At 55.4% G+C, this 23,522-nt stretch overlaps 1 protein-coding gene across 1 annotated transcript in view; it reads left to right on the top strand.

The window, feature by feature from the left end:
- Positions 1-984: 984 nt before the first annotated feature.
- The window catches only part of RAB26 (RAB26, member RAS oncogene family), a 74,730-nt gene continuing 52,192 nt past the window's right edge, over positions 985-23,522 (top strand). Inside the window, exon 1 of the mRNA XM_044452616.1 lies at positions 985-1,101. Within this exon, the coding sequence (XP_044308551.1) occupies positions 994-1,101 (108 nt within the window). The 5' untranslated portion in view covers positions 985-993. The remainder of the gene's footprint in view (positions 1,102-23,522) is intronic.

Raw genomic sequence — 23,522 nt, 5'->3', positions numbered from 1 at the left:
CCTGCGTCAGCCGCGTGGGGTGCCCGCCTGAGCCGCTGGGTGGGTTGTCCCAAAAGGGCAGCAAGTTGCCAGGTGTTCGTTGATTGTTATGTCGGACGCCTGCGGAATTTTCTACTTCAGGGGTGAGAACCGTGTTGCCCCACCTGGGGACTGTGCCCCATGATGGGAGGGCATTCGCTGTTCCGTCGTGGGCAGCAGAGCGCCTTGAAGATCGTCGGGGGAGAGGGGGCAGCCGCTCAGAGAGCCGTGCTCAGTCGTGTGTCTGAATGAGGCCGCAACCGCCTTGGACACTGCTGCCGGCAGCGGTGGGGGCGGGTGGAGGGGCCGTGCCGCCGGATGAAACCCGCGTCGTGAGCCAGGTGCCCCTTCCCAACAACGGCCGTTGCTACACGAGGCTTTATTCCAGACAGCTACAACGTATTCACAACACCGGCAATACACTCAGGGTAGACGGTGGACCTCTCGCGCTGACTAACGTCACCCCAGACTTTGCTTATGGGCCCCTTGGGGCCTGTCCGGGGGGGCGGTGCGCTTTGGACGCGTACCTGCTGCCGCTCCGCTTGCCCGTGCAATGGAGCATCCCAAATGATCTCTGGAGCCACCCCAGCCTGCTCTCTGTCAGCTTCGTTCTCACAGTTAAGAGCAGTATCGTGTCTGTCCTTGAGGTGTTTCGATCCTGCACTGTTCGAGGCTGCCCCCCCGGGGAGGGGCTCACCACCTGTCGCGGCTCTAGCCACAACATCCAGAGAATTCGGGTGAGGACTCTGGACTGGTGCTGGAACAATAATTAGCTCCTTGCCTTCTAATCTGGGCTTTGGTTCTCCCCAGAGCCTTCACTCTCTTGTGCACACGCGGGAATCTCATCTGAGCGCACGCACAGCGGTCGGGCGCTTCCCTCGCCGATGTCCCAGCACGCTGCCCGGCGTGCCAGAGGCCCGGGGGAGGGCGGGAGCGCTGCCCCTCTGCTCACTCGCTCTCCTTTCTCTCCAGGTGATGCTGGTTGGTGACTCTGGAGTTGGCAAGACCTGCTTGCTCGTGCGGTTCAAGGATGGCGCTTTCCTGGCCGGGAGCTTCATCTCCACAGTGGGGATCGATTTCCGGGTAAGGAGCGATCCGGGGGTGGGGTGTTGGCTCTGGCCGCAGGCCCGGTTGGAGGCCAGAGGAGGAGGGACAGAAGCATCATGGAGCATAATCCTCGCTGCCCCACACTCCTGTGTGTGGGAAGATCGCTCGGCTGGTTCCGCTGCTTGTGCCGGAGCCGCCTGCCTTCCTTAGCAGCACCTGAACGGCCTCGCTGCGTGTGCTCCCAGGAGCCTCCCATCAGGTTGTGCTTGGAGCTGCTGAAGGCTGGCGTGGAAGGGCTTCCTCGCAGCCTGCTTTTGCCACACGAGGGGCAACTGTGATGCTGTAGCATTAGCGAGTTGCGCTTGTGCTTACAAAAGAAATGCAGCATGCTGTTCGACGTGGAAGTGCTGCCTCAGGATATTTAGCTTGCACAGGTGGGCTGCACTTCAGGCCGCCAGAGTTACCTGATCCTTGCCAGCACTTTTGCTGTGTGTGCATTTGCCTGGTCTTGGGAGATGCAGGCGTCCTCACTGCGCTTCTGTGGGATTCTGGTTAGCATAGCATACATTTAATGATGGGATGTAGCCAAGAGGGAAAGGAGCATTCTCTGCAAAGCAAAGAAGCACGCTGTGTTGAAGCAGAGATGAGTTGGGGCCCCTTTTGCACCAGCTGGATCCTTTGCGCAGATGTGATACCTTAAAGACGAATGTCATGCAGCCCTGGAATTTGCTCCGATACCCACTTACGTGAGAGTAAGCCCTGTTAAACCCAATGGGTCTTAATTCTATGTAGACCTGTGTAGGATTGCATTGAATATAGTTTGGTTCTAATGTCAAAGATACATGAGGGACCCACTCCTGCAAAAGGGGGCTCTTCTAGCCCACTCAGAAATTCTCCTGCAAAAGTAACATCTTCAGTGTCATCATTTTTAATCTTCAGGGAGATATGGATGTATTTAGTTGTACTGTTTCCCCACCTTGGTACAAATATAACGGGGTTTGTGTGTGCTTTTGGGAGATTTGCATATAAGTTTTCCAAATAAATTTCCTGTAACTGCAGCACTTGTCTGAAGTAGCTGTTGTGCTTTAGCAAATTTGCACTTTTCCTGGAAGTTTAAAACAAAAGAAGTTAAATGCATGCATATCTTCCGAGGGAGGCAGTGGGGGTGGGGGGCAATCCTCTATGCCACTGCTAAGTTGCATGGACTGTTCCAGAAAGGCATCCAGCCACATCCGATGGGAGAACAGAGGGGGAAATAAATCCCTGCAAGTCAGAGAGGGCCCTGTCATTCATCGGGAGCGATGTGGATTAGCGATTGGACAACGGAGACAGTACAAGTGGCTTTTTGTGATGTGTGAACCAGCTGATTCTGTTGTGTTTGCCATTTTATTTTGATACTTTTGCTGGCATGGGTAGGTTGTTTCTTGAGGGACAGCAAAGTGGCTGCTGAAAAGGGGTATGTCAACGTGGGCCGCGCTCTTAACAGCAAAGACGAGGGGAAGGGCAAATTCACATGCCAAACAAGTTTCACAGACCTGTCAACTAATCTCGTGGCCTTTCCCTCTGTCTTCGCCTTTCCGCCTGGCATTCTGTCACGAGAGGGCAGAAAACTTGCAACATCTCTTGAAAAGACACAGGCCTGTGGGTCATGGCAGGTGATGCTGTGTCCATTTTAAATGGCTTTTACAGCTCCCAGAAATAGGGGAACAGAGTTTCAGCTCCGCCGCCTGGTGGACTTCTTAGGTGGGCCCTTTTGCGTTGCCCCCAGGGGTGCTGTGGAGCCCCCCAGGCTCGTCCCAGCAGGAGTTCCCTCGTGCGGTTCCTGCTGCGTGCTGTGGGAGAGGGCCGTCCCAAGGGCAGCGCACGCCCCGGCACAGCCTCCGCGCACCCTCTCCTGGGCTTTGCGCTGTCGCAGTTGTGCCGCCGCCTTGGAACTCGTTCTCTTGCAGTGTCACCTCCTGCGCCTGGGCTAAGTATAAGGGTCGCTTCTGGGGGAACTTCTTTTCCGTGTCTAGCAGTGTGTGACCTGGCCTTCTTCAGGCGGCTGTTGTGTATTGCCTTGCCATCCTTTTTCAGCTGTGCTGTTAAGGGTCGTACTGCAGGCTCACCCCTTGTGCTTTTAAACAGAGCACGGGCGACAGTGGCGTTAACTTTTGTAGATAAAGTGCCCAGAGCGCGCTGTGTTTGTGATCCTGCCCCGCCATGACTTTTGCAGCTTCTCTGAGCACGCGCTGCAGAGCATTCCTGGAGAAGGCAGCCTTTCCCTGGGAGCACTGCTTTCAGTTCTGGCGCCCTTCCCTTTTCCGTGCAGCATCTGCACAGATCTCCCGTGCCTGCTGGAGAATTTTGGGGAGGGGGCTGCTCGTCTGGGTGGAGGGGAGGGTGGCCCGGTGCAGGCAGTAACGCTGATGCGCTGTTATGCGCTCCAGCTTTGCTTGGAAGTGCCCCTTCCCGGCATCGCACCATCCCGCCCGCCCAGAGTCCCCAGCAGCCCCTCCTGTGCTCCCTCCCCGGGCACCAGCCCTCCCTTTCCCTGCATACCTGCCCTCGTTGTTGCCTCCTGGCCGGAGGCTCCCCGCTCTAAGCCGCGGAGCAGGCCATGCACCCCAGTCACCCCCACCCTGGCAGGCAACTCTGAAGCCGGATGTTCAAGAGAACTGCTAAGCCGGTGGAATAAGTAATTATCCAAGGCGGTGAATTTTCATTTGAGTAACTGGTGCCTTGAGATCCCTTGTAGCTACGCCAGGGGCAGTGTTTCCCCCACCCCAAGGGGGCTGAAGGGATTGGTGGTGTCTCCCCCTCCCCGCATCAGGAGGTCTTCAGAAAAAGACCTCCCTGGCTTGGCCCCCCGTCGAACCCTGCCACCAGCTCCCGCTTGCACTCCCTGGAGCTCGGCCGCCTGTGTCCCGGAGTCCCTAGAGCAGCCAGGGCAGCTTCCTCTGATGCACTCAGCTGGAGCCAGGGGCCCGAATGTCGCTGCCTCCGTCCCCCCACTTGTCAGATGAGGCACAATGACACTGGCAGAATTTGCAGACTTGTAAGCCGGGACGGGCAACCTCTAGGGGTCCCGGGCCCACTGGGGAGGCCTGCACCTGCCCCCCTTCACCAAATGTCCTGCTGGAGCTTGGCTGCAGAAACGGGCCAGCTTCCCACTGGCACAAGGAAAGGGTCGCGATGGACCATGTGCGCGAAGTGCTTTGAACCTTGCCGAGTGCCATGTGGGTGGCAGCACTGTGGAGCCAGGTGTTCCACCTGCAAGGGCCCGAGTCTTGCTCCCTCTTCTCCAAGGACTGTGTGGATCGGGCCTTGGGACACCTGGCCTGGGGGGCTCAGGCCTGGGCGGATGGGCCAGCCAGAGAAGGGGCTGCGTAGGAGAAGAGGGCCCCGTAGATGCTCCAGAGGAGACGGCTGTGGGAAAGCGGCCGCAGCATCCAGCCCGGCATCCAGCCCGGCCGCGCTGTGGCCCGCGAGATGCTCCAGCGGGAAGCCCCCGAAAAGGACAGGCCTGTGCGGCCGCCTCCCTTGCGCTTCCAGCTGCCGCCTGGGGGCCCCGGCAGGCCTGGCCCACTTGCCCCTGTGCGAGCCCCCGAAGGAGCGTGGCCGGGGCCTCACGGTGTGGCAGCGGGTCCCAGGCGGGACTCATGCGCTGTGTGAAGATGGGTGTCTGTCCTTCCTCCCTTTTCCGCATCCTGAATCTCCTGCCGGGAAGCTTCCTGGGAGCCACTGTTCTGAGAGATGCGACCGTTTCTGTCACGCAGTCTCTCTGTGAGCCCAGTTCATTTCTCTAGACTGAAAACAAAAGGAAGGCCTCCCTGTTCTAGCGCCCCAGGGTTGCTCTTCTTCCCTGTGCTCCCTTGCGGCTGCACCTGTTCAGCACATTCCCACGAAATGCATGCAAGGAGCGCTGCGCTACACAGTCAGAGAAGAAGAAGGCCTACGACGCCCAGCCAGCACTGGCGCATGGCGTTCCCCCGCCCGCCAGCCCTTCAGCCCCTGCTCCCCATTCCCGGAGTGTGGAAGGCTGCACCTTCCTTCGGGAGCCACAGCGGGATCTCAGCAATGTGCTTGTTTACGGGGCTGGTGCAATCACCTGCCCTTTTCCATGTGAGGAGCAAAACAGATGCGCCTTCCTGTGATTGCCTGGGGCTTTCCATTTGCCCGAGCTTTTGGGGTTTAATTTGTTTTTCTCCAATAACAAAACTGTCACCTTGATTGGGGCTGTTTGGCTTCGCTATCAGGGAAGAAGAAGCTTATATTGCTCTGCCTGGGCCTTAATTAAAGCATCCCCAGGCTTTAAACTGTGCTTGATTGCCTGCATAATGAAAAGTGAAATGAATTAACACTGTTCCTCCAAGTGGGGTTCACCGGCTCAGAAAATGAGCCAGGCAACCTTGGTGGCTGCTTTTTGGAGGCTTTAAAAATGCTGCTAGTCAGGTTGGTAATGAGCTGCACAGCTACTGCGAGTGACAATTGTTTCCAGGTGAGCAAAACTGAAGAACACTCCTGCAAACGCCTCCTCTGATAAATGTTCTAGGCATTTATCAAAACTGTTGCCTGTTCTCCAGTCACATGCTCCATGTGTGTTTGCATGCGTGTTTTAGAATCCGTGGTGAACTGCTCTGAGAAGCAGCATAGAAATCATGCTGCCCACAAAGCCCCTGCTGCCTCAGGGGAGTTCTTGTGGATGGAAGTAGCCTCCAGAGAGGGGCTTTCGTATGAATGTTGCTGTCTGCATGTTTAAAGGAAAACCGCTTGGTTATTTGGTTTTGGCAACCTGGTCTTCATTTTCATCCTTCAAGGGAAGGCAAATGGAGAACTTTGATGCGTGATTGTCTTGTGCACTTTTCAAACTGAGTTTAGAGAAAAGTGAAGCAAGCAAGCCAGAAGGAGCAGCCGGTCATGATAGATGTTCCCTTTTAGCTGATGAGTTGCAACCAGTCTGTGTTTAGCCACTGCCTTAATTCAGGTCTCTGGCATTATCTCATCAGCTCAGCTTGCATGTGCCAAGATCTCATTGGGCCAAGAGAGGTGAACATCTAAACAGCTGTGCAACTGCTCGCCTAGGGGATTTTTAGGGCCAGGAGGGGTCTTGTGGGTGAGGGCGAGGGTTCCCAGTGCACGGTCTCCAGCACAGCCGGGCGGGCGCCTTTCTGGGGTTATAGCTGGGGAACGAGAGGCTTCCCCGGTTTGGGGCTGTTATCCCCACTTGGCCAGTTCCATTCCGAGAGCCGGGTCCCTGTCCTGGCTGTCCCGTGGATTCCCGCTGCCCTTTCAGAACACGATGCGCTAAACAGGCCCGGTAGAAGGATGCTTCCTTTCATTTTTTTTAAAGAACAGCAGCTGGTAATGGGGAGGGGCCCAGTCAGATTGAAAACGCCTTCCTAGGCAAAGGGGGGCCTTTTTCCAATCAGTGCTGCCCCCGCTTGCTGCACAACGGGCTTCCAAGTCGGTATTGCGTGGGCAACCTTCTCCGGCCTCTTGAGAGGGAGAGAGCGGTTTTAAGAAGGGGACATTTGAGTTGGGGAAAAGCTGCACCCCTCCCCTGCCCCGTGCCCCTGATCCAAGTCAGAATCGGTTCCCCCAGGATGGCTGCAGCCTTCGGGAACGTTCTGAGGGATCAGTGAAGGGTGCCGCCAGGCTGGGTCTCGCATGGCCCCAAGGGAGTGGCCTTCGGCCCCCGTCCTGGCAGGCAGCTCGTTTGTTCATTCGTTAGCAAGGCACAAAGTTGAGAAGTCCTGTTTCTCCTGTCAACTAATTTGGTTGGGATTTGGCTATTACGAGAGGAAGAGGGTTTTCCCCCTTTCACCCTCCCTGTTTACCTGGTTGTCTCTTCTGCCTGAAAAAGCCCCCAATGCTCCCCCTCGATCACCTTTCCCATGGCTTTCCCGATTCCGACTCCCTTTCCAGGACAGGGTGACGGGGCTCACGCAGCACAGGCCATCCAGCCCCAGCCGGTCCCCTGCGGGAGAGGCAGCCCAGTCCAGGGCTTGGGCTGGTAGCCCAGGGAGCCCACGGCTGATCTTCGGAACTGGGCCTGTGAGGCGGCTGCCGTTGGGAGCGCCCCGGCCGTGGGGCCTCTCGCCCTGCCGATGGGCTGCCCCCTGCCCTGGGGTGGCCCGGTTGTCCTCTCGCGGGCTTGTCCTGGGCGGGGGGCAAACACACCACGTGTCAGTGTCCTGGTGCTGGCTCTGCAGCGGCCGTCGTTGCCAGAGAGAGGCAGCTGCGGGCAGGAGCTGGAATGCCCCTCTGGGACCTTGGAGCAGTTTGTGCAGAGAAAATGGGTCCAGCCATGAGGGTGTGAGGCCACCTGGATTGTCTGGGAAAAACACGTCATGCATGCAATTGCAGGGGTCAAGAAGCGGAACGCCTGGGCTGCTGAGAGAGAGGTGCGCCCCTGAACCTCAGAGCTCACTGACCAGCGGCTGAACTGGGTTAGGGCGCCGCTGGCTAGGGGGTAGCAGTTGTGGAAGGCCTCTGGGCACCCACAGGGGGTCCGAGCTCCACCCCGCGTGTGGAGGGGAGTGGTGCTCACCCCCACCCCAGCCCTGGGGTGGCGGGACAGGGACGGCGTGCTGGTTTCCGTGCTGGCAGGAGACTCACCTTCTGGCAACCGGGTCCTTGTGCCGCGGAGGACTGCCCAGAGGAAGACTGCGCCGGGGAATTGTGTGGAAGCCAGACCGAGCCCTTGCGTGGAGCCGCCTCGGGGCTGGGCGGAGCCCTGGGGCCCCTGGCGTCTGTGGTGGGCAGGTGCCGCAAGGGCGGCCACAGGCAGGGCGCAGGGGGCGGGTGGCCGGGCGGGCTCGCGGCGTCCTACCTTGCACGGCCAAGGTGCTCCTGGGTTGCGCAGCCTGTGCCTTCAGTCAGCCCGCCCGGCCAGATGCAGCCCTTCCGGGAAGGCGTTCCGGGGGCCCCGCAGCAGCCGGCCTTGCCAGCGGCCTGGCACGTACGCCTTCGGGTGGAGCTGTAGGGCTTGCCCCAGAGAGGGGTGGGGGTGTGGAGCCGCAGCCCCGCAGCGTCGCTTCCCGGCCCGGCCGGCCCACTCCTTGCAGCGTGCCGACTTTGGGCAACCCACGCCACGCTTGCTCGTGCGTCCCTGGGCTGGCTGAATCAACGCAGGTGGCCAGCCGGGAGCGTGCCCTCATCCACTTCTCAGGAGCCATCCACGGGGGGGGGGGGGTGGCGCCTCCCTTCCGGCTCGGCCAGCAGACCCCGTGCAGGAGGCACACGCGGCCCCGTCCAACCGGCCGGAGCGCCTAGCGGGAAAAGGAAATGCGGATGAAAGGCAGGAGGCAGCAGCCCCTCAGAAATGGCATTTGATAAAATGGTTGAAACAGGCTCATACAATGGATGGCCCTTTTTTCTAAATGCTTTTTTTAGGGTACCCAAATGAATCATCGATCAATCAGTCAGTCATAATACAGATTACCATGCATGTTGACATTTATTATACATACCTTAATACAATAAACCTCAAACTATTCGTAATCTCAGCGTCAATCATAATGAGAACTTCTGTGACGTATCATACTGAAACTCTCCCCATTTCCCATTGAAAGACCATTTTTACAAGCAAAATCCCTAAAAGAAAGTGGTGCTTGATGCTGGTGACGGTGCTAATTAACCCTCTCGGTGTATGCAAAGGTGCGAAAGGAGAGGCCAAAGTGTGGCGAGGGAGAGCCGGGGCCCACGAGGGGCCGGGACTCCCCCCGGGGCTCGTGGGAGATGCGGCAGCACAGCGGCAGCGCAAGCACGTTAACGCTGCCTTGCTTTTAGAAAAGGGTGCTTCTTTCTGCCCCTCCCAGCACTGCTTTTTCTGTATGCAGATATTGTGCGTACATTCATTTATGTCCTGCCTCTTCCCAGGGATTGGGGTGCGAGGCCGCTTTTGAGTCTGAGATCGGAATGAGGGACGCTTTGTCAGAGCCCCCACATATGTTTCAGACCCAGGTGACAGAATCGGAGAAGAGTGGATTTGGAAGGGGCCATGAAGGCCATCGGGTCCAACCCCTGCTGCTGCAGGGCACCCGGTAACACCGTCCCATGCAGAGGGCTGTCCAGAGGGCCCCCCACCTCTCCGGGCAGCCGGTTCTACTGCCGTATTGCTCTGACAGTGAGCAAGCTCTTCCTGATGTCCAGCCTGAACCTGGGTTATGTTGACTTGAATTGGTGATTCTGTGTCCTGCGCTCTGGCATCAGTGAGAAGAGATCTTGACCTTCCTCTCTGTGACAGCCTTGGAGGTACTTATGGAGGGATCTCATGTCCCCCCTCCGTCTTCTCTTCTCAAGGCTGTACGTGCCCAGTTCTCGCAGTCTCTCCTCACAGGGCAGTGTTTCCAAACCCTGGATCACTTTTGTTGCCCTCCGCTGGACCCTTTCTCATTTGCCTGCATCTTTCTTAAATCTGGGTGCCCAGAACTGGACACAGGACTCCAGATGGGGTCTGACTAGTGAGGAGTGTAGAGGAACTGCTCCTTTGGAAGTGACACTTCCGTTAATGCATCCCAAATAGCACTTGCCCTTTCTGCATTGTCGGCTCGTGTATTTAGCCTGTCGTCCACAATTACTCCGAGGTCTTTTCCTTTTCAATTCTGTTGAGCCAACTTGCATGGATGCATTCAGTTTCTTTTCCTAGGTGGAGGACTCTGAGTGTGTGGAGCTTATTGATTTCCACGCTGTCTTCCTTGGTGGAGTTTGGAATGGTAGAGCTAGGAGAGCCCTGGAGATCTTGCCACCTCCTGCTGGGCACTAGCCTGCCGCAGTTCAGCCGTTCTGGCGGGTCCTCGGCCGCCTTGGGCCCCTTTTAAGGCCACTTTCCTGGGAAGAGTTTCCACGCGTGAGACAGGCCCTGCCAGCCACGACAAAGCGACTGGCGATGAAGGGGGACGTGCAGGACGGGGTTGGCAGGCAGCCTGCACTTCCCCATGGGGGTGGAAGGGATGCTGCAGCACCAGGTGCACGCGCAGAGTAACGAATTGCGACGATGCGAGCGAGTGTCCGGAGGACGAAGGGACATCCCCAGAATGAATTCCGAGAGCCAGATCATGCATACAGGCACCCTTGTCTGTCTCATTCCCACTGGAACAATGCGGAGCCAGGTGGGAGCAATTAGCAGGACTGAGAAACTGCATAAATACATTTGCAGCGGGTATGAGAAAGCAGGGTTGGCGGTCTGGCGGATCTTTTGATCTCAAATAGTGAACATGTTCTAGTCCCCATGACTGTAAAGTGTTGAGAATGAAAAAGGAGTCCCTCTTCTTCGTCGTCTGGCTGTGAGAGAGACAGGTGTCTCCAGGAAATAATTTTATATTAAAAAAGGACTGTTTATTGTAGGTGCACACTAGCAATTGAGTGTTCATCTCCAGCCAAGACCAGTCGCCAGTCTTCCTGCTCAGGGTGTTTATACATTGAGTATTTTGCAATGATTAGTGACGGAAACATGTAATAGTGGGAGACATTCAGTTACTTTTGTACATGATTATCATGAACATGTTTTTCATGGTACAGGATTGACTTTTGAGGACATCTGGTTTCCCAGCACTTGCCTCTGGGCCTTTTTATACAAATGTTGGCCTCCTGGAGAGAGGTTTATTTTTGACTCTCTTGTGTTTCTCTGAGAGAACCCCAAATACAGAAGGTACCTTGGCTCACTGTCTTAATCTGTTCCAGGACTCTGGTCGTGACCCAAATTAGTCATGAGCCAAGTCAAATTTCCCCATAAGGGTCAATGGAAATTAGGTTCTGTAACTATTTTTTTAATTCACAAAAATGTGAAGCAAAGTGACAAAGAACAACAAAGATTGCCCCCCCAGCGATCGTGTGGAGGGGTGAGGGGAGACGGGCACGATTGTGGACATGCTGGGGGGGGAGGCGGGCGCGCTCGGCCAGGGAACACGGGGGCAGTCGCGGCCATCTCCCCCGCAGCACGACCACGATCGTCCCTGTGCAGGGAAGGCGGGCCGCTCGCGATCGTCACCCGATGCAGAGTTCATGACCTGCGGCAAAATTTCTATGAAATTTCTGTTTGCAACCCAATTTGGTCAGGTACCACTGTAACTGATCCTTGTTGTTTGGTCATCTGGAAAAATGTATATTTTCAAATGGAAAGTTTTGAAGACTTGGAGAGAATCCGGAGTGGATGGCAGTGGGACCAGCAGTTGCCCAAGAGGCATCTGACGGGGCACCGAGCAAGTTGCGTTACTTGCGCTTGCAGACATGATCCTCCAGGAAGGTCCCTTAATGGGCTTGGTCCGCACACTCGCACCTTAAGTGCGGGAGAGTCTGTGAGCGACCTGAGCGCCAGGGGCTTTCGCCGTGCCTCCAGGCAAACAACACTGCTTCCTCCGCTTGTCCCCTGCTAGGCACGGTTCCCAGGGAGGGCCGACAGCACAGGGCCAAAGGACCCTCTGCACATGGAGGGCTCCGCTTGTGCTCCCAGGGAGACGCCGGCCTGAACTCCTGGAGAGCCACCCTTCCGGTCTGTGTCGACCGCACTGGGCTGAAGGCACCCTGCAGGTGGGCTTAGTGCAGCCCTCAGAGCTGGGTTGTCCTGGCGGGGATTTTAGTGGGGAGCAGTTGGAGCATTGGCCAGGCTTCTGGGAGATGCCACATGCTTCCAGGCATTAAAATGGAGATGCGTGCCGTTCGTAAAGCCTGGCCGTGCTACTTCCTGCCTCGGGTTACCAGCAACGGGGAGACGCTGCACTGAGGCTCTCCCGCTGCCACCGACGGCATGCTTGCCAGGCGGGAGACGATGTAAGATATAGAAATATCCAGTAGACTCCAAGCAGTGACGACGCGGGAGGCAAAGTACCAAGCAGAGAAGTTTAATTCGTTCGTGCAAGGGCGGGCGCCCCCCACACAGGCAGCGCGCCGTTCACACACACACACAACACTCACTTTTCTTCCTTCTTCCGTCTCGCAGATTCTTCCTCTTTCCCCCGTTGGCTGGGCTACTCAGAAGGTACGATCCTCTGATCCTCTCCGTCCGCCTACATCACACGAGCCCTTGCTATGACCCCCCTGCACATACAACCCATGTTCATGCTAATGAGCCCATTGCCCATGAGAGGCGTGTCAGTTACTATTCAGGCACCTATTAAGCCTGTGCAAATCCTTCTAAAAGTTCAACAAGTCAAAGTGGCCTTAAGAATCCTTCTTGGACGCCAATTTGCTCCTTAAATCAAAATGGGGAGGATGAGATCATGAGGACAGGCCTCTCGTCAGACTCTTTCCCGCCAGTTATAAAGTCATCCATTGCCTGCTCTCCTCCACTGAAGGTGCCGGTTTTACCATTGTCCCCCCACTTTTACCCTCTCTGGTATTTTTCGGGACTTTTGATGTAAGAAACATTGTTACTCTTAGTACAACTGTTTACATGATTCAATTCTCCGCTTTTTGGCCTTAAGAGACTTCAATTAACCCTGTATTTCACTCTTTCTTTGGTCTTGTCTTAACACTTCGTAACAGTCACGTTTCATTTCTCACGAGGAGGACTGGGGCGCAGCGCATGGCGGGGCTCCATTCTCGGGGGGGGGTCGTGCCGTGGGAGGGGCTGGCGGGCCGAGGAGCAGTGCTTGCGGGTTCTGCCGGCTCCCACACGCCCAGCACGGCGAGCCGAGGGCCGCCAGCCCTTCCCCGAGCGCTCCGCCACACTGGCCTGCCTCGCCGTCGGATGGCGCATCGATGGCGTTTGCGTTTGCGGCCTCGCGCCTACGTGGTCCAGCTCTGCCCACGACTCACGGCGTGTTTATTGCAGTGCTAAGACGGCTGAGCAGCCCTGCAAAGTTGAGACTGGACTGGGAAAATAAATTCTTTCCCTGTGAGTTGAAGATGAAAATGGAGGAGGGCTGCACCGTGGCTTTTCTTCCAAGATTAACAAAAGTTTAATTTGATGCTTCTGACACTAATTGGCTCCCTTCATTACTGCCAGTGACTTCCCCTCCTTTGGGTTAGCACAGCGGTCTTCCTTTCTGATGCTTCTCAAGAACAACTGGCCCTTTTGGAGAACAGAATCCTCCCCCCAGGGGCCTCCCAGCAAGCCCCATGTTGCTCTGGGCATCTATGAGATCTCCATTGTTTCCTGTGTCTGGGCAATTCACACTCTGTGACTAGTACAGATTATGCAAAATGCCTTCGCATTTTGCACAATTCATTCCACATCGGGGATGCGAAGCCCTCCGTTTACTCCTGTTTCAGCACCCTCTTGGCTTCCAAACTTGCAATAAGCATGGCCAACGCACTTCCAAGCTCTTCTTCAGAGTCACAAGGTCTAAAAAATGGCCTGTTTGTTTGAAAAAACGGAGACCAAAGCCACAGTGCATGGGCCCTCCGATGAGTGCGTTTTGCATCTGTGCCATTCCCTCCGGTGCCGTGGATTCCCCACAGAAAATTGTGTGTGCCCCGTGCTGACAAACGCTTGCTTGCTTGCTTGCTTGCTTGCTTGCTTGCTTGCTTATTATTTATTTATTTATTTATTTAGGGGACTTCTATGCCGCCCCATTCGCCAAAGCCTCGGGGCGGCTCACAGAACGTTCTGCGCTGAGCCAGGCGTGGGCCCAGTTGCGAGAGAGGAGCGGGCAGGCGAAGCCCCTCTGGAGGCCCCGTTCTCTGCTCTGCTCTTACCCCTGGCTTGCCAGGTGGGCATCGGCCCCGTCGGGCAGCACAGCCCCTCTTTTTATGGAGATGGCCCAGCTTGGGGTTTCTGCCCATCTTCCTCCTCAGTAGAAATTCAGCACCTTTTCTGTTCTGTAACTATTTGTACTCAGACTCACTGCTAATGTCAGAAATGTCAAATGCAGCAGTTCAAGTAATGCCTTAGAGGAAAATGAACTCTCATTTGAAATTCTAATGCTGTACAGACTTAAAAAACAATGACCGGACAGAATTAGCTGTTTTTCTAGCAGATGTCAGTACCTAGGAAAAGTATCTGCTGACTCTTCCCTCCCTCCAGAAAGCTGCGAGGAAGCATTCCATTCTTATTTTCTTCGTTAAAATAACAAGAGGGTCACATAATATAGCTGGGCGCAAATTATGCCTGCTGGCTCAAGGCTGCACGGCAGAGGGGATTTTGTGCATTCCTGGTTGGGGTCTTCCCAGCTCGCAGAACTCATAAACTTGGTGGTACAAACTCAAGAATAATCATTTGCTGATGTCATATTTATATTTATTTATGTTTTTATATTGCGATTTATATCCTGCCTTTTTCCTACAAAGGGCTCAAGGCAGCTTACATCATCTCTCCTCCTGCATCTTATCCCCACAACAACAACCCTGTGAGGTAGGTTGGGCTGAGAGCCTGTGACTGGCCCAGAGTCACCCAGCTGGCTCCATGGCCGAGCGGGGACTCGAACCCGGATCGCCTGAGTCCCAGTCCCGTGCTCTTCAGCACTGCGCCACACTGGCTCTCCCGCTCATCCTCAATCCTAGGCATGTTAAGTTCCCCCACCCTGAAAACTGACAAATGGCTCACTGGGGATGCTGGGAAATGTAGGCGGGGGGTGTCTAAACATGCCTAGGGTTGTACCCTTCATGCATTTAAACACCAGAGGTGTGCTCCTTATGGCTGGTTTGGGGAGGCTCAGCAAAATGGTTGGGTCCAGCACTGTAGGTTTTCCAGCAACTTTTGATTTGGATGTGTTTTTTTTCTTATGCATGCTAATTATTTTGGCTAACTTGCATTAGACAATGTTCAATTTGCATTGGCTTTCTGATCCCCTGGAGAGTTATTTATAATGTTGCTTTTACCTGTATTTAGTCAAGAATGATTTAAAAGTGCAGCAAGAGTATTTGACCTGAAATGTTGGCCCAGGAAGTGGAAGCCCCCTTAGCGCAGCTGTGCAGCTCTTCCTTTCCTTGCCCCATCAGCTGCAGCTCTCTGGGGGATTTACAAAGCCAGCCCCAAAGATACAGTGGCGTAGCAAAACGGAACAGGAAAACCAGCATATAAAATGTTTAAAAGGGACATTACATAGACAATTCTAGTACAGATGTAAAGGCAAAAATGTCTATTTCCCTTATATGGCTTTATTTTAAGCAAAATGCAAAGGTAGTGGAAATTGTGGGCGGATGAGTCGAATCGCCCAGAGAACCGTAGAGAAGGCCTGGCCTGGCCCCTTCTTCAGCAGAGGAATTTTCCACCATGGTTGATGGGGCAGCGGCCAGCGGGAGCAGTGGGGTGGGCAGCGCTGCCCTCTGGAAAAGGGGTGCTGCGTGGCGCACCACGGCCGCGTGAGAGGGGAGGTGGAGCTGTCCGTAGGCCTTGCTTGCTGCACTCCCCAGAGCTCCCACGGGAGTCCGCAGCAGAGCTGCAGGGAAGAGGTGGGCAGGAGATGCTTCAGGGCCTCCACTGTGCCCCACCGCGTGCCGCGCACCCTGGGGCTCGCGCTGAGCACCTGCACGGTCGGCTTTGTGAGCCTACCTGGGTCGAAAGTGCCTTGCAAACTGGAGCAGGGTAACCGTGGCCAGCAGTGTGATGTGGCAGCTAAGAGGGTGATCGCCAGCCTTGGATGCAGAGCCAGAAGTGTGGCTTCCAGGTCTCAGGAGGTCTTAGGTACCGACATGCCTCTGGTGCGCCCACAGCAGGAGTGCTGCGTCCAGTTCTGGGCTCCGCGATACGGGAGAGACACGGCTGGTTAGAATCGGTCCAGCGCAGGGTCGCCAGAATGGTGGCCGGGTTGGGAAGGATGCCCTAAGAGGAGCGAGTGAGGGAACTGCGTCTCTTCAGCCTGGAGAAGAGGAGACTCCGAGGGGATATCTAGCAACTTATACATCTGTGAGGGGCTGTCATGTGGAGGACGGCCATGACCTGCTCTTCCCTGCAGTGGAGGGCAGGGCGTGTTCCAGTGGGGCAAAGCTCAAGGAACCAGGCTTCAGGTTGGATGCCAGGAAGCGCTCCCTGACGGTTAGGACCCCGAGGGTGTGGAACGGGCTTCCACGGGAGGTGGTGGAGGCCCCATCATGAGGGTGGTCTAGGAAAGATTGGGCAACCACGTGTTGGGGATTACATGAGCGGAGGGAGTCGGAGCCAGGGGTTTGTAAAAAAGAGTGGCGAACGACAGCTGACGAGACGTGTCGTGGAGTGACGCGCAAGAACAGCCTTTCCTTTCAAGCTGTGCTCTGCAACAGAAAGGGGGCTTCCCCCGAGGCGATGTCGAGGTGCTGCCCTTTCGGCCTTCCGCAGAAGGCTGTGGTGGGTGGAGGAGCGGCAGCGCGCGAGCGTGGGATGCAGAGCCCGGTGCGTGGCCGCTGCAGCCCGGAGTGGCCACTGGGGCCGAGCCACGGACCTGGAGACTGGCTTTCCCCACAACCGTGTGAACCCTGCCTCGGTCCCTCTGGTGCATCGTTGCGGTTTTACTCGTTGTGGGAAAGGGGACATGCCGGGTGCAGACGTTCTCCCTCAAACATGGGGACCAACTTCAGACCTCCTTCTGAATCCGACATCTCAGAGCGCGTTGTCCATAGTTTCTGCCCGGGCCTTACGGTTACTTTCAGTGACCATTTTCAGTGTCCAATGAGCTGCGGCGGGTGATTAGTGAGGCAGAGGCTTTTCAGCGGTGGCACCAGCGTTGTGAAGAGGCTTCCCGAGAGAGGCTTGTCTGGTGGCAACACAGTGGTCTTCCTGGTGCCAGGCAAAGAACTTGTTACTCTCCGATCTTTCCAGCCTTTTAAAGGGCTGGCGTGTGGTCCTGTGTCCCTGGGACTTTGCGAAGCCCATTGCCTCTGTTACCCCGGAATCCACTCGCACTCCCTGCCCTGCCTAAGGACAGGGAAGTGACGTGCCCCAGTATCTGACAAATGAAAGAACGGTGTGGGGGTGGGGAACTTTCCTTGGCCACGCCACCCCCCCATCCGCCAGCAGCTGAACCCCACCCCAGCAATTGCCGCTGCATTCGATGCTGCTGTGCCAAAGAGCAACGCACGAGCACGGAAGCAGTGGGCCCGGGAAGTCTGCGCTGTGCCTGCAAGCAGGAGTGGGGGCCCCAGGGGTGGTGCGGGGGGCGTGTGGCTCACGGCCCCTGTGACTAGGGCATCGTGGGTTGGACTCTCTTCATTCAGAGCTGGCTCTGAAAAGGCGGTGCTGCTGGCTCTGAATCGGAAAGGTGTTTGTGGGCACGTCCTCCCTTTCCAGTGGTTTGAGGGAGACAGAGGATTCATCCTCTTTGCAGAAGGCAGCTAAAAGCAGTTGATTAGACTAGCTGCAGGATGGAATGGGCTGTCGTCAGGGTGATGTTCCATGTTACTCAGCATCTCCGTGGAAACCATCCATGATGTCAGTCATCAAAAAGGCCAGGAGCACCTTGCCTGGCAATGGGGCAGCTGAACCGCGCTTGCCTCTGGTAAAGGACGGGAGAAAAGGGGAGGCGAGGCTGTGCCGCCGGGCCCGAGTCTGGCAGCCAGGGAGGGCCGAGAAGCTGGCGCCCCTGGCCCGCGTGGGCGCGGGGCCGCCCGCTTGGCCGCAGGGTCCCAACCCCGCCAGCGGCACCGGACCGAGCGGGCCCGGGCTCAGTCGCAGGGGCCGCCCTTCCCCTGGACGCCTCTCCAGGCGCACGTGTGCCTTCTCAGGCTGCCGTTGGATTCCGGCCGTCGGACCCCCGCAGCGCACCCACGCAGGAATTGCCCGATTCAGCCGGGAGGGGCTTGCCTGGATGACCATTCTGGCCCAGTAGAAGTAGGGCTGGGGGGGCCTCTGAGGCCCTCGAGTCCAGCCCCCCCCCATGTCCACATGCCCCCCCCCCGCCCGCCCAGCCGAGGGGAGCGGGCCCAGGCAGGCCTCCTGAGGAGGCCCGCCTCCCCCGCGCAGAAGGACCCCCCCCCCCCGCGGTCTCTCCCCCAGCTTGTGCAGCTAGCGGCCGTTCCACTTTTTATCCCGTTGACAAAGGATTTCCAATGAAACCCCAGAAAGTTAATTGCTCCGGAGCTGTAGCAAACAATACTCTGGCAAACTGTGTTAAAGGTCATGCCAATTAGCAGCCATTAAAGCATTTAATTGCCTAAGGAGATGCTGTTGGATCACAAAAGGGCATTTTTTTTACTTGGGGAGAATGGAATGATAACCCCAGCGGAGAGCAAGAAAATTGGATATGTTTATTCACTTTGGTTTTCTTCCAAAACAGACAAAAAGTGGATGGATCTTGTGTGTGCAAAGTGTGTACATAGTTGTGTGTGTAGACACACTAAAATGCTTCTCTCCCCACTGTTTCCGAGTCCCAAGGTTCAGAATTAGTTTAATGGGCTGCAATTAACTGCCTTTTTCCTGAAAGATAAATTCCATTGCAGTAAAGTCTCCTTCATGACAAGGTTTGCCTTTTTGTCAGCGCTGGATGCGACAGGGCTCAGGGTCAGCCACCAGCTGATCCCATTGTAGTTCATTATACTTTATTTAATACTTTTATTCATCACACCATTTGCCAGCCAGTGCCCAGGGCGAGATAAAAGAAAAATACTATCAAAAATCAAATGATGGAACCTAGGAGCACAACTGTAAATGAGATCGAGTCAGAGCTGTGCTTAAAATGAAAAAGTGGGATGAATGAAGCAGCTTTAAAAGGCTGATGGGACAAAGCAGTCTTTGCTGCCCTCCTGAAGCTCAGGAACGAGAAGCCTGCCTCACTTTCCCCAGGAGGCCGTTCTGCTGGGTGGGTGCCTCTCCTGCTGGCTCGTTTCCTAGTCTGAGAGGAGAACTGCTTTCGGCCTCCGGTGGTGGGTGGGTGCGCGGCCTACTGGTTTCTAAGTGGGTCCATTCTGGGCTTTAGCTCACCTGCTCCAGGAGCTGCTGTTGCTATAGAATTGGGACATTTAAAGATCAAGTCATTGTTTACTTACAGAAACCCTGCAACCTGGAATGTGCGATTACTGAAGTACTAGTTTCTTGGGAGTACAGCAGATAGTTTGAAGCAGAGGAGAGCTTTGGAGCGGCAGTTTGGGGCTGCAGCCTTGTGCGAGTCCTTCCATTTTATTCTGTTTTCTGTTAGATTATTTATACCTTGCCCTGTTGCAGGTCGGTCTCCGTAACAAGCAGTCAGGGGCTGCTGAAATGAAAGTTCTCAGACGAAAAATAGGCAGCTCCTCTTGGTGCATCGAGCTGGCAGCCCCTGACTTCAAGCCTCTTTCCACTGGAAGTACCTCGGTTTTCAATTTGTGAGGAGGAAATAAAAACTCGGGTTCGTGGGAAAGGTCAACCGTTTGAACCTCCACTGCTTCTTTGTCCGGAGCCCCAGGATGCCTGCAGTCGACTAACGACAATTCACTGCTGGGCAGAGGGAAACTCGACTGCGAGGTTTCAATACAAGTACAGCGCATTTTATACTCTCCCGGTCACGTACCCAGGTACAGAGCAATTAAAGACAGGACAGATATTACAATGGAAATCTGAGGTCATCATATACAGAACAAATAAGGACAATCAGCCAAACATACGAGTGACAACAAGATCACTGATATTTCCATTACAGTGTATTGACTGTTCAGCTGAGCTTGAACCCACCTCCGGGTCTGCTTAGACATGTGGATTCAAGCTATTGGGAAACCATTCACGGAATCATAAGTTCGTCTGTTACGTTCCGTTATTGGGAAGGTTCAGACCCTGAGTAATGGATCCGCAACTTTGGGCTAGCTACCTAAATAGAAACAGAGAAACAGCGCGAGTCAGAAGGGGTCTCCCGGGCCATCTAGTCTGACCCCCGGTAATCTGTGAATTCCTGCAGGGATCATGCAGCAAACTTGTAGTGGTGATTGTGTATTCGACTAATGGAAAACTAAATTCTCCCTGTCTGCTCTTGCTTTTAGCTACAGGGGAGAAGAAGAGGAGAGAGGGGAGGGGAAGGAATACCATTTTCTTAAGGCAACAGCAATATTAAGCGCTGACCTGGCTTGGAAAGCTGTGTTTTGTGAGAAAGAGGTGCAGGTGTGATTTTATAACACAAAGCATGTGATTTTATAACATAAGCAATATTTTTCTGCCAGGATTTATCCAAATTTTCCCAACACTGCCATGCCTCACACCCGTATTGGCCTCCCTTAATTCCCCCTGCTTACCCAAAAGCAGGTGCCAAGGAGCCTCAGTTCTATTTGTCCTGGTCCCAGACCTTGGCTTTGTCTAAGCCAAGGCAAGGCACAGTGGAAGGCAAATTCATCCCATCCATGGCAGCTTTTAGTGATGTGGATTTTCTGGGAAAAAGAGAATTAGAAAAGTTTCCTATGCAGGTTAGAGTGATTTGTGTCAGAAAATGCTCTGTTTGCATTAAAAATGTTTCTGGTTGCTCTGGAACATGTTTATTTTGCTTGTATTCAGTAAACAGCAAAGCCTTTGAAAAAGATCTCATATTGCTTTGTTGTCCCAATGCATGTGTTTGACCAGAACATTTTGAAGAGGGGAATTAAAGCTTGAAGCTGGAATACTCGTATGAATTCAAAGACCATAGCACATATTTCCCCTACCTTGTTCAAATCTAGTGGGGGGGGGAGTACTGAAAATGGTCTAAATCAAATATTTTAGCAACCTACTGGAATTATATATTGTTTTGAGGCCACTCTGTTGCCATCTCCACCTACATTGTGTTCTCACTGCACCTGTTCCTTGCAGCAGAAGGAAAGCTTGCACTGGCCTGGGGATGCTGGGGGTGTGCAGGAGGGGGGTGAGAAATCCAGGCAGAGACTGCAGTGGGAGGCAGAGGGCTGCAGCCCCTTACCCACTTCATGTGGGGCAACAAAGGCTGTTTCCCTGCCCGACCTGGGCCTGAAGCCCAGCAGAAATGGATCCAGATAGTCCAAGAGTGCCTGGAGTTGATTGGCAGCTCCCCCCACCCCCTCACTCAAGAACCTTGCCCAGGAAAGGAACGTTTGCTGCCAGCCAAAGCTCTTCTGAGTCAAGGGAAGATTTCTTCAGCGGTGGTCCCGCCATCGCTTTTTTACGGCAGCCGGGCCGCTCCTCTCTCTGGAGGCCTTCATCACCTCCCTGGCCCAGCTGGTGGTTCCTTCCCTGTGGGTTTTTGTAAGAAACCAGAGCAGAGGCGGTTGTGCGAACCCGGCCAGACACCTTGTCCACATCCTCTTCCAGTAAAGCCAGACTGGGCAGCACTCGGGATATCGCCAGATTCAGCTGGCTAGATTAATGCTGGCGTCCAGGCCTTGGTGGACGGTGCCCGGAAACACCCGGGGAACGGGCTGCAGGCCGCCTGAGGGTGGCCCTGGGGCCGGGATGTCATGGGCCCAGGCGACCCTGAAGGGCTCTGCCGGAGGGGGCCGCGGCAAGGAAGACTGAGCAGAAGCTGCGGGAAGCTGTTCCCTGCTGTCCCACGGCCCCGCGGGCACCCAGCTGGCCGCGCACGCCAGGCTCCGGGCAGCCAGTGGGCGTGCGCCTCCCTCTGCTCTCCGGCTGTTCCCTGAGCTGCTGCCTGTGCTGTGCTCTGGGGCGCCCCATGGAGCCGATGAGCTCGACCCCGGAGTCATGCTCACCCGTGACTCTGGGCCGGTCGCACACACTCAGCCTCCCTCACAGGGTGGTTGTGAGGGTAAAATGGCGGGGAGGAGCGCCACGGAAGCCACCCAGAGCCCTTGCAGGAAGAAGGCAGGATTCGGATAGAAGCAGCAGCACACTTCTCCCGATCGTGCCTCCCGGCTCTCAGCCAGCTCCTGAGAAAGGAAGGCTCAGCCTGGCACGCAGACCCCTCTTGCCGCCGCTTTGCCCCCGATCCCAACCCGCGATCATTCCAGGCCAAGCCACGCGCCCGCTGGGAGATGGCAGAGGCGTCTCCCACCTGGAGCCCACACCAGCGTCTCCATGACGACGCCGAGCTCGGTGCCTGGCTCAGCAGCAGGCCGCTGAGCAGAGCCTCGGCAAGCGACAAGCCGGCTGGACAACCACGGGGCGTTCTAGAGAGCGTTGTTGTGTGTGCAGCTTTTGTTTGTACAAGGTTGTTTCCTGCAAAGGACCAAAAAAAAAAAAAAAAACCCAAATCAAATGGGCTTTCATTCTCTGCCACTAATCCTGTTTTAAAGAAAGGGCTTTCAAGGCAAAAAAGGGTCTCATTCGAATTCACAGCCTCACATCACCTTTGCGCCATCCGGCAGTGCTCTCCGGGAGGCTCTGGCAGGGGGCAGAAATGGGCCCGCCATTGCGTTCCTCTCTTGAGACGAGCAATGGATGGAGACGAGAGGGATTCCTCTCCTGGCTTCAGAGCAGAACCCATGAGGTGCGGTGCAGCGCGGGCAGAATTTGCACTGGACAACTCCCATGCGACTTGGGTTGTGAAAATGGGACCTCGGGGAAGCGTTTCCTTGCAGCTCCTCCCTGGGTGGTGTCCTGCACAGGTCAAGGCAGAAGCCGCTCTGTGCCTGAAATCAGGCAACCCAGTGATGCCCACCCTCACACCAAATAGGTGTGAGTTGGGGGAGTGGGCTGGCTTGGGCATGCATGCCACTGGGCTGCCTCTGCCTCTTGTCTGCACCTGAGCAGGCAATCACAGCACCTTTGCAAAGCAGCAAGGATGCTGTTTGGTCCTCAGAGCATCATTTCCAGAGCTTCATTTTAGTGGCAGTGTAAATTCTGGCAAATCGCAGTGGCCTGAAGCATAATCTCGCCTTCCCCATAGCAGATGTGTTATGATCCTACAGAGGGGAAAGGAGCTGGGAGTTGGATCTGGAGCGGGGAAGCAGCTGGCGGGGAAGGGCTGAACAGCCGGCTTCCTCTGTTCTGCTCGGAACAATTCCTGACTTGGCTTTTCTCAGCCCAAGAGGGCTGTGGGGCATTCACATGACAGATCACTGGAGTGGCTTTCTGTCTCAGGGCATAAGCTGCCACTGCAAGGAGGAAGGAGCCCCAGCTGGGAAACCGCAGTGTCCAGGGATGTGTGACTAAAGCCATGGGAGCAAGAGGGCTGGGAGAGCAGTCCTGCTGGTCCATGGAGCTCTCAGGGTCTCCTTTGTCCAAGCTGACTCCTAGAACAAGTGGCTGGCTTCTAAGTATTTCCCATCTTGGCCCCTGGAGAGCAACTCAGCTGCCACACTTCGGGCCTGGCTGTCTCACGGCACGCACAAGGGTCTCTGGGACTTGTGGCCTGGGCTTTTTCTCCGTTAAAGAATTGCGCTCCATCGGGCATCCACCAGCAAAAGTACCAGGGCATCCAGGGCCCTGGAAGCATTTAGAGTCCAACCTCCTCAAGAAAATGAAGGAATCACAGAGGGCAAGGGATTTTTGTGAGCAGCAGCGAATGTGTTTCTGAAATTGGGAACAGGAAAGGGAAGGGGTCTGGCTAGCTGGGGAAGTGAGGCCTTCTTTGAGGAATGAATCGGCCCTAGAAAGGGAGGGTGGTACCCCTGGGGCAGCAGCCCCATAGCAGCCGCCTTCCCTGATCTTAGCCTTACGTCCATTGTAGGAAAAACAATGGAAAGGCTCATAATAGCGAGAGATCTAGTGATGCTAGATAGGGAAGGGAGGCTGACAGCCACACAACACGGCTTCC

Source organism: Varanus komodoensis, unplaced genomic scaffold (genome assembly GCF_004798865.1).
Source record: "Varanus komodoensis strain SLA01 unplaced genomic scaffold, ASM479886v1 scaffold73, whole genome shotgun sequence".
Taxonomy (NCBI): domain Eukaryota; kingdom Metazoa; phylum Chordata; class Lepidosauria; order Squamata; family Varanidae; genus Varanus; species Varanus komodoensis.
Note: the sequence above shows the minus strand (reverse complement) of the source record. Positions and strands in the feature narration are given on the sequence as shown.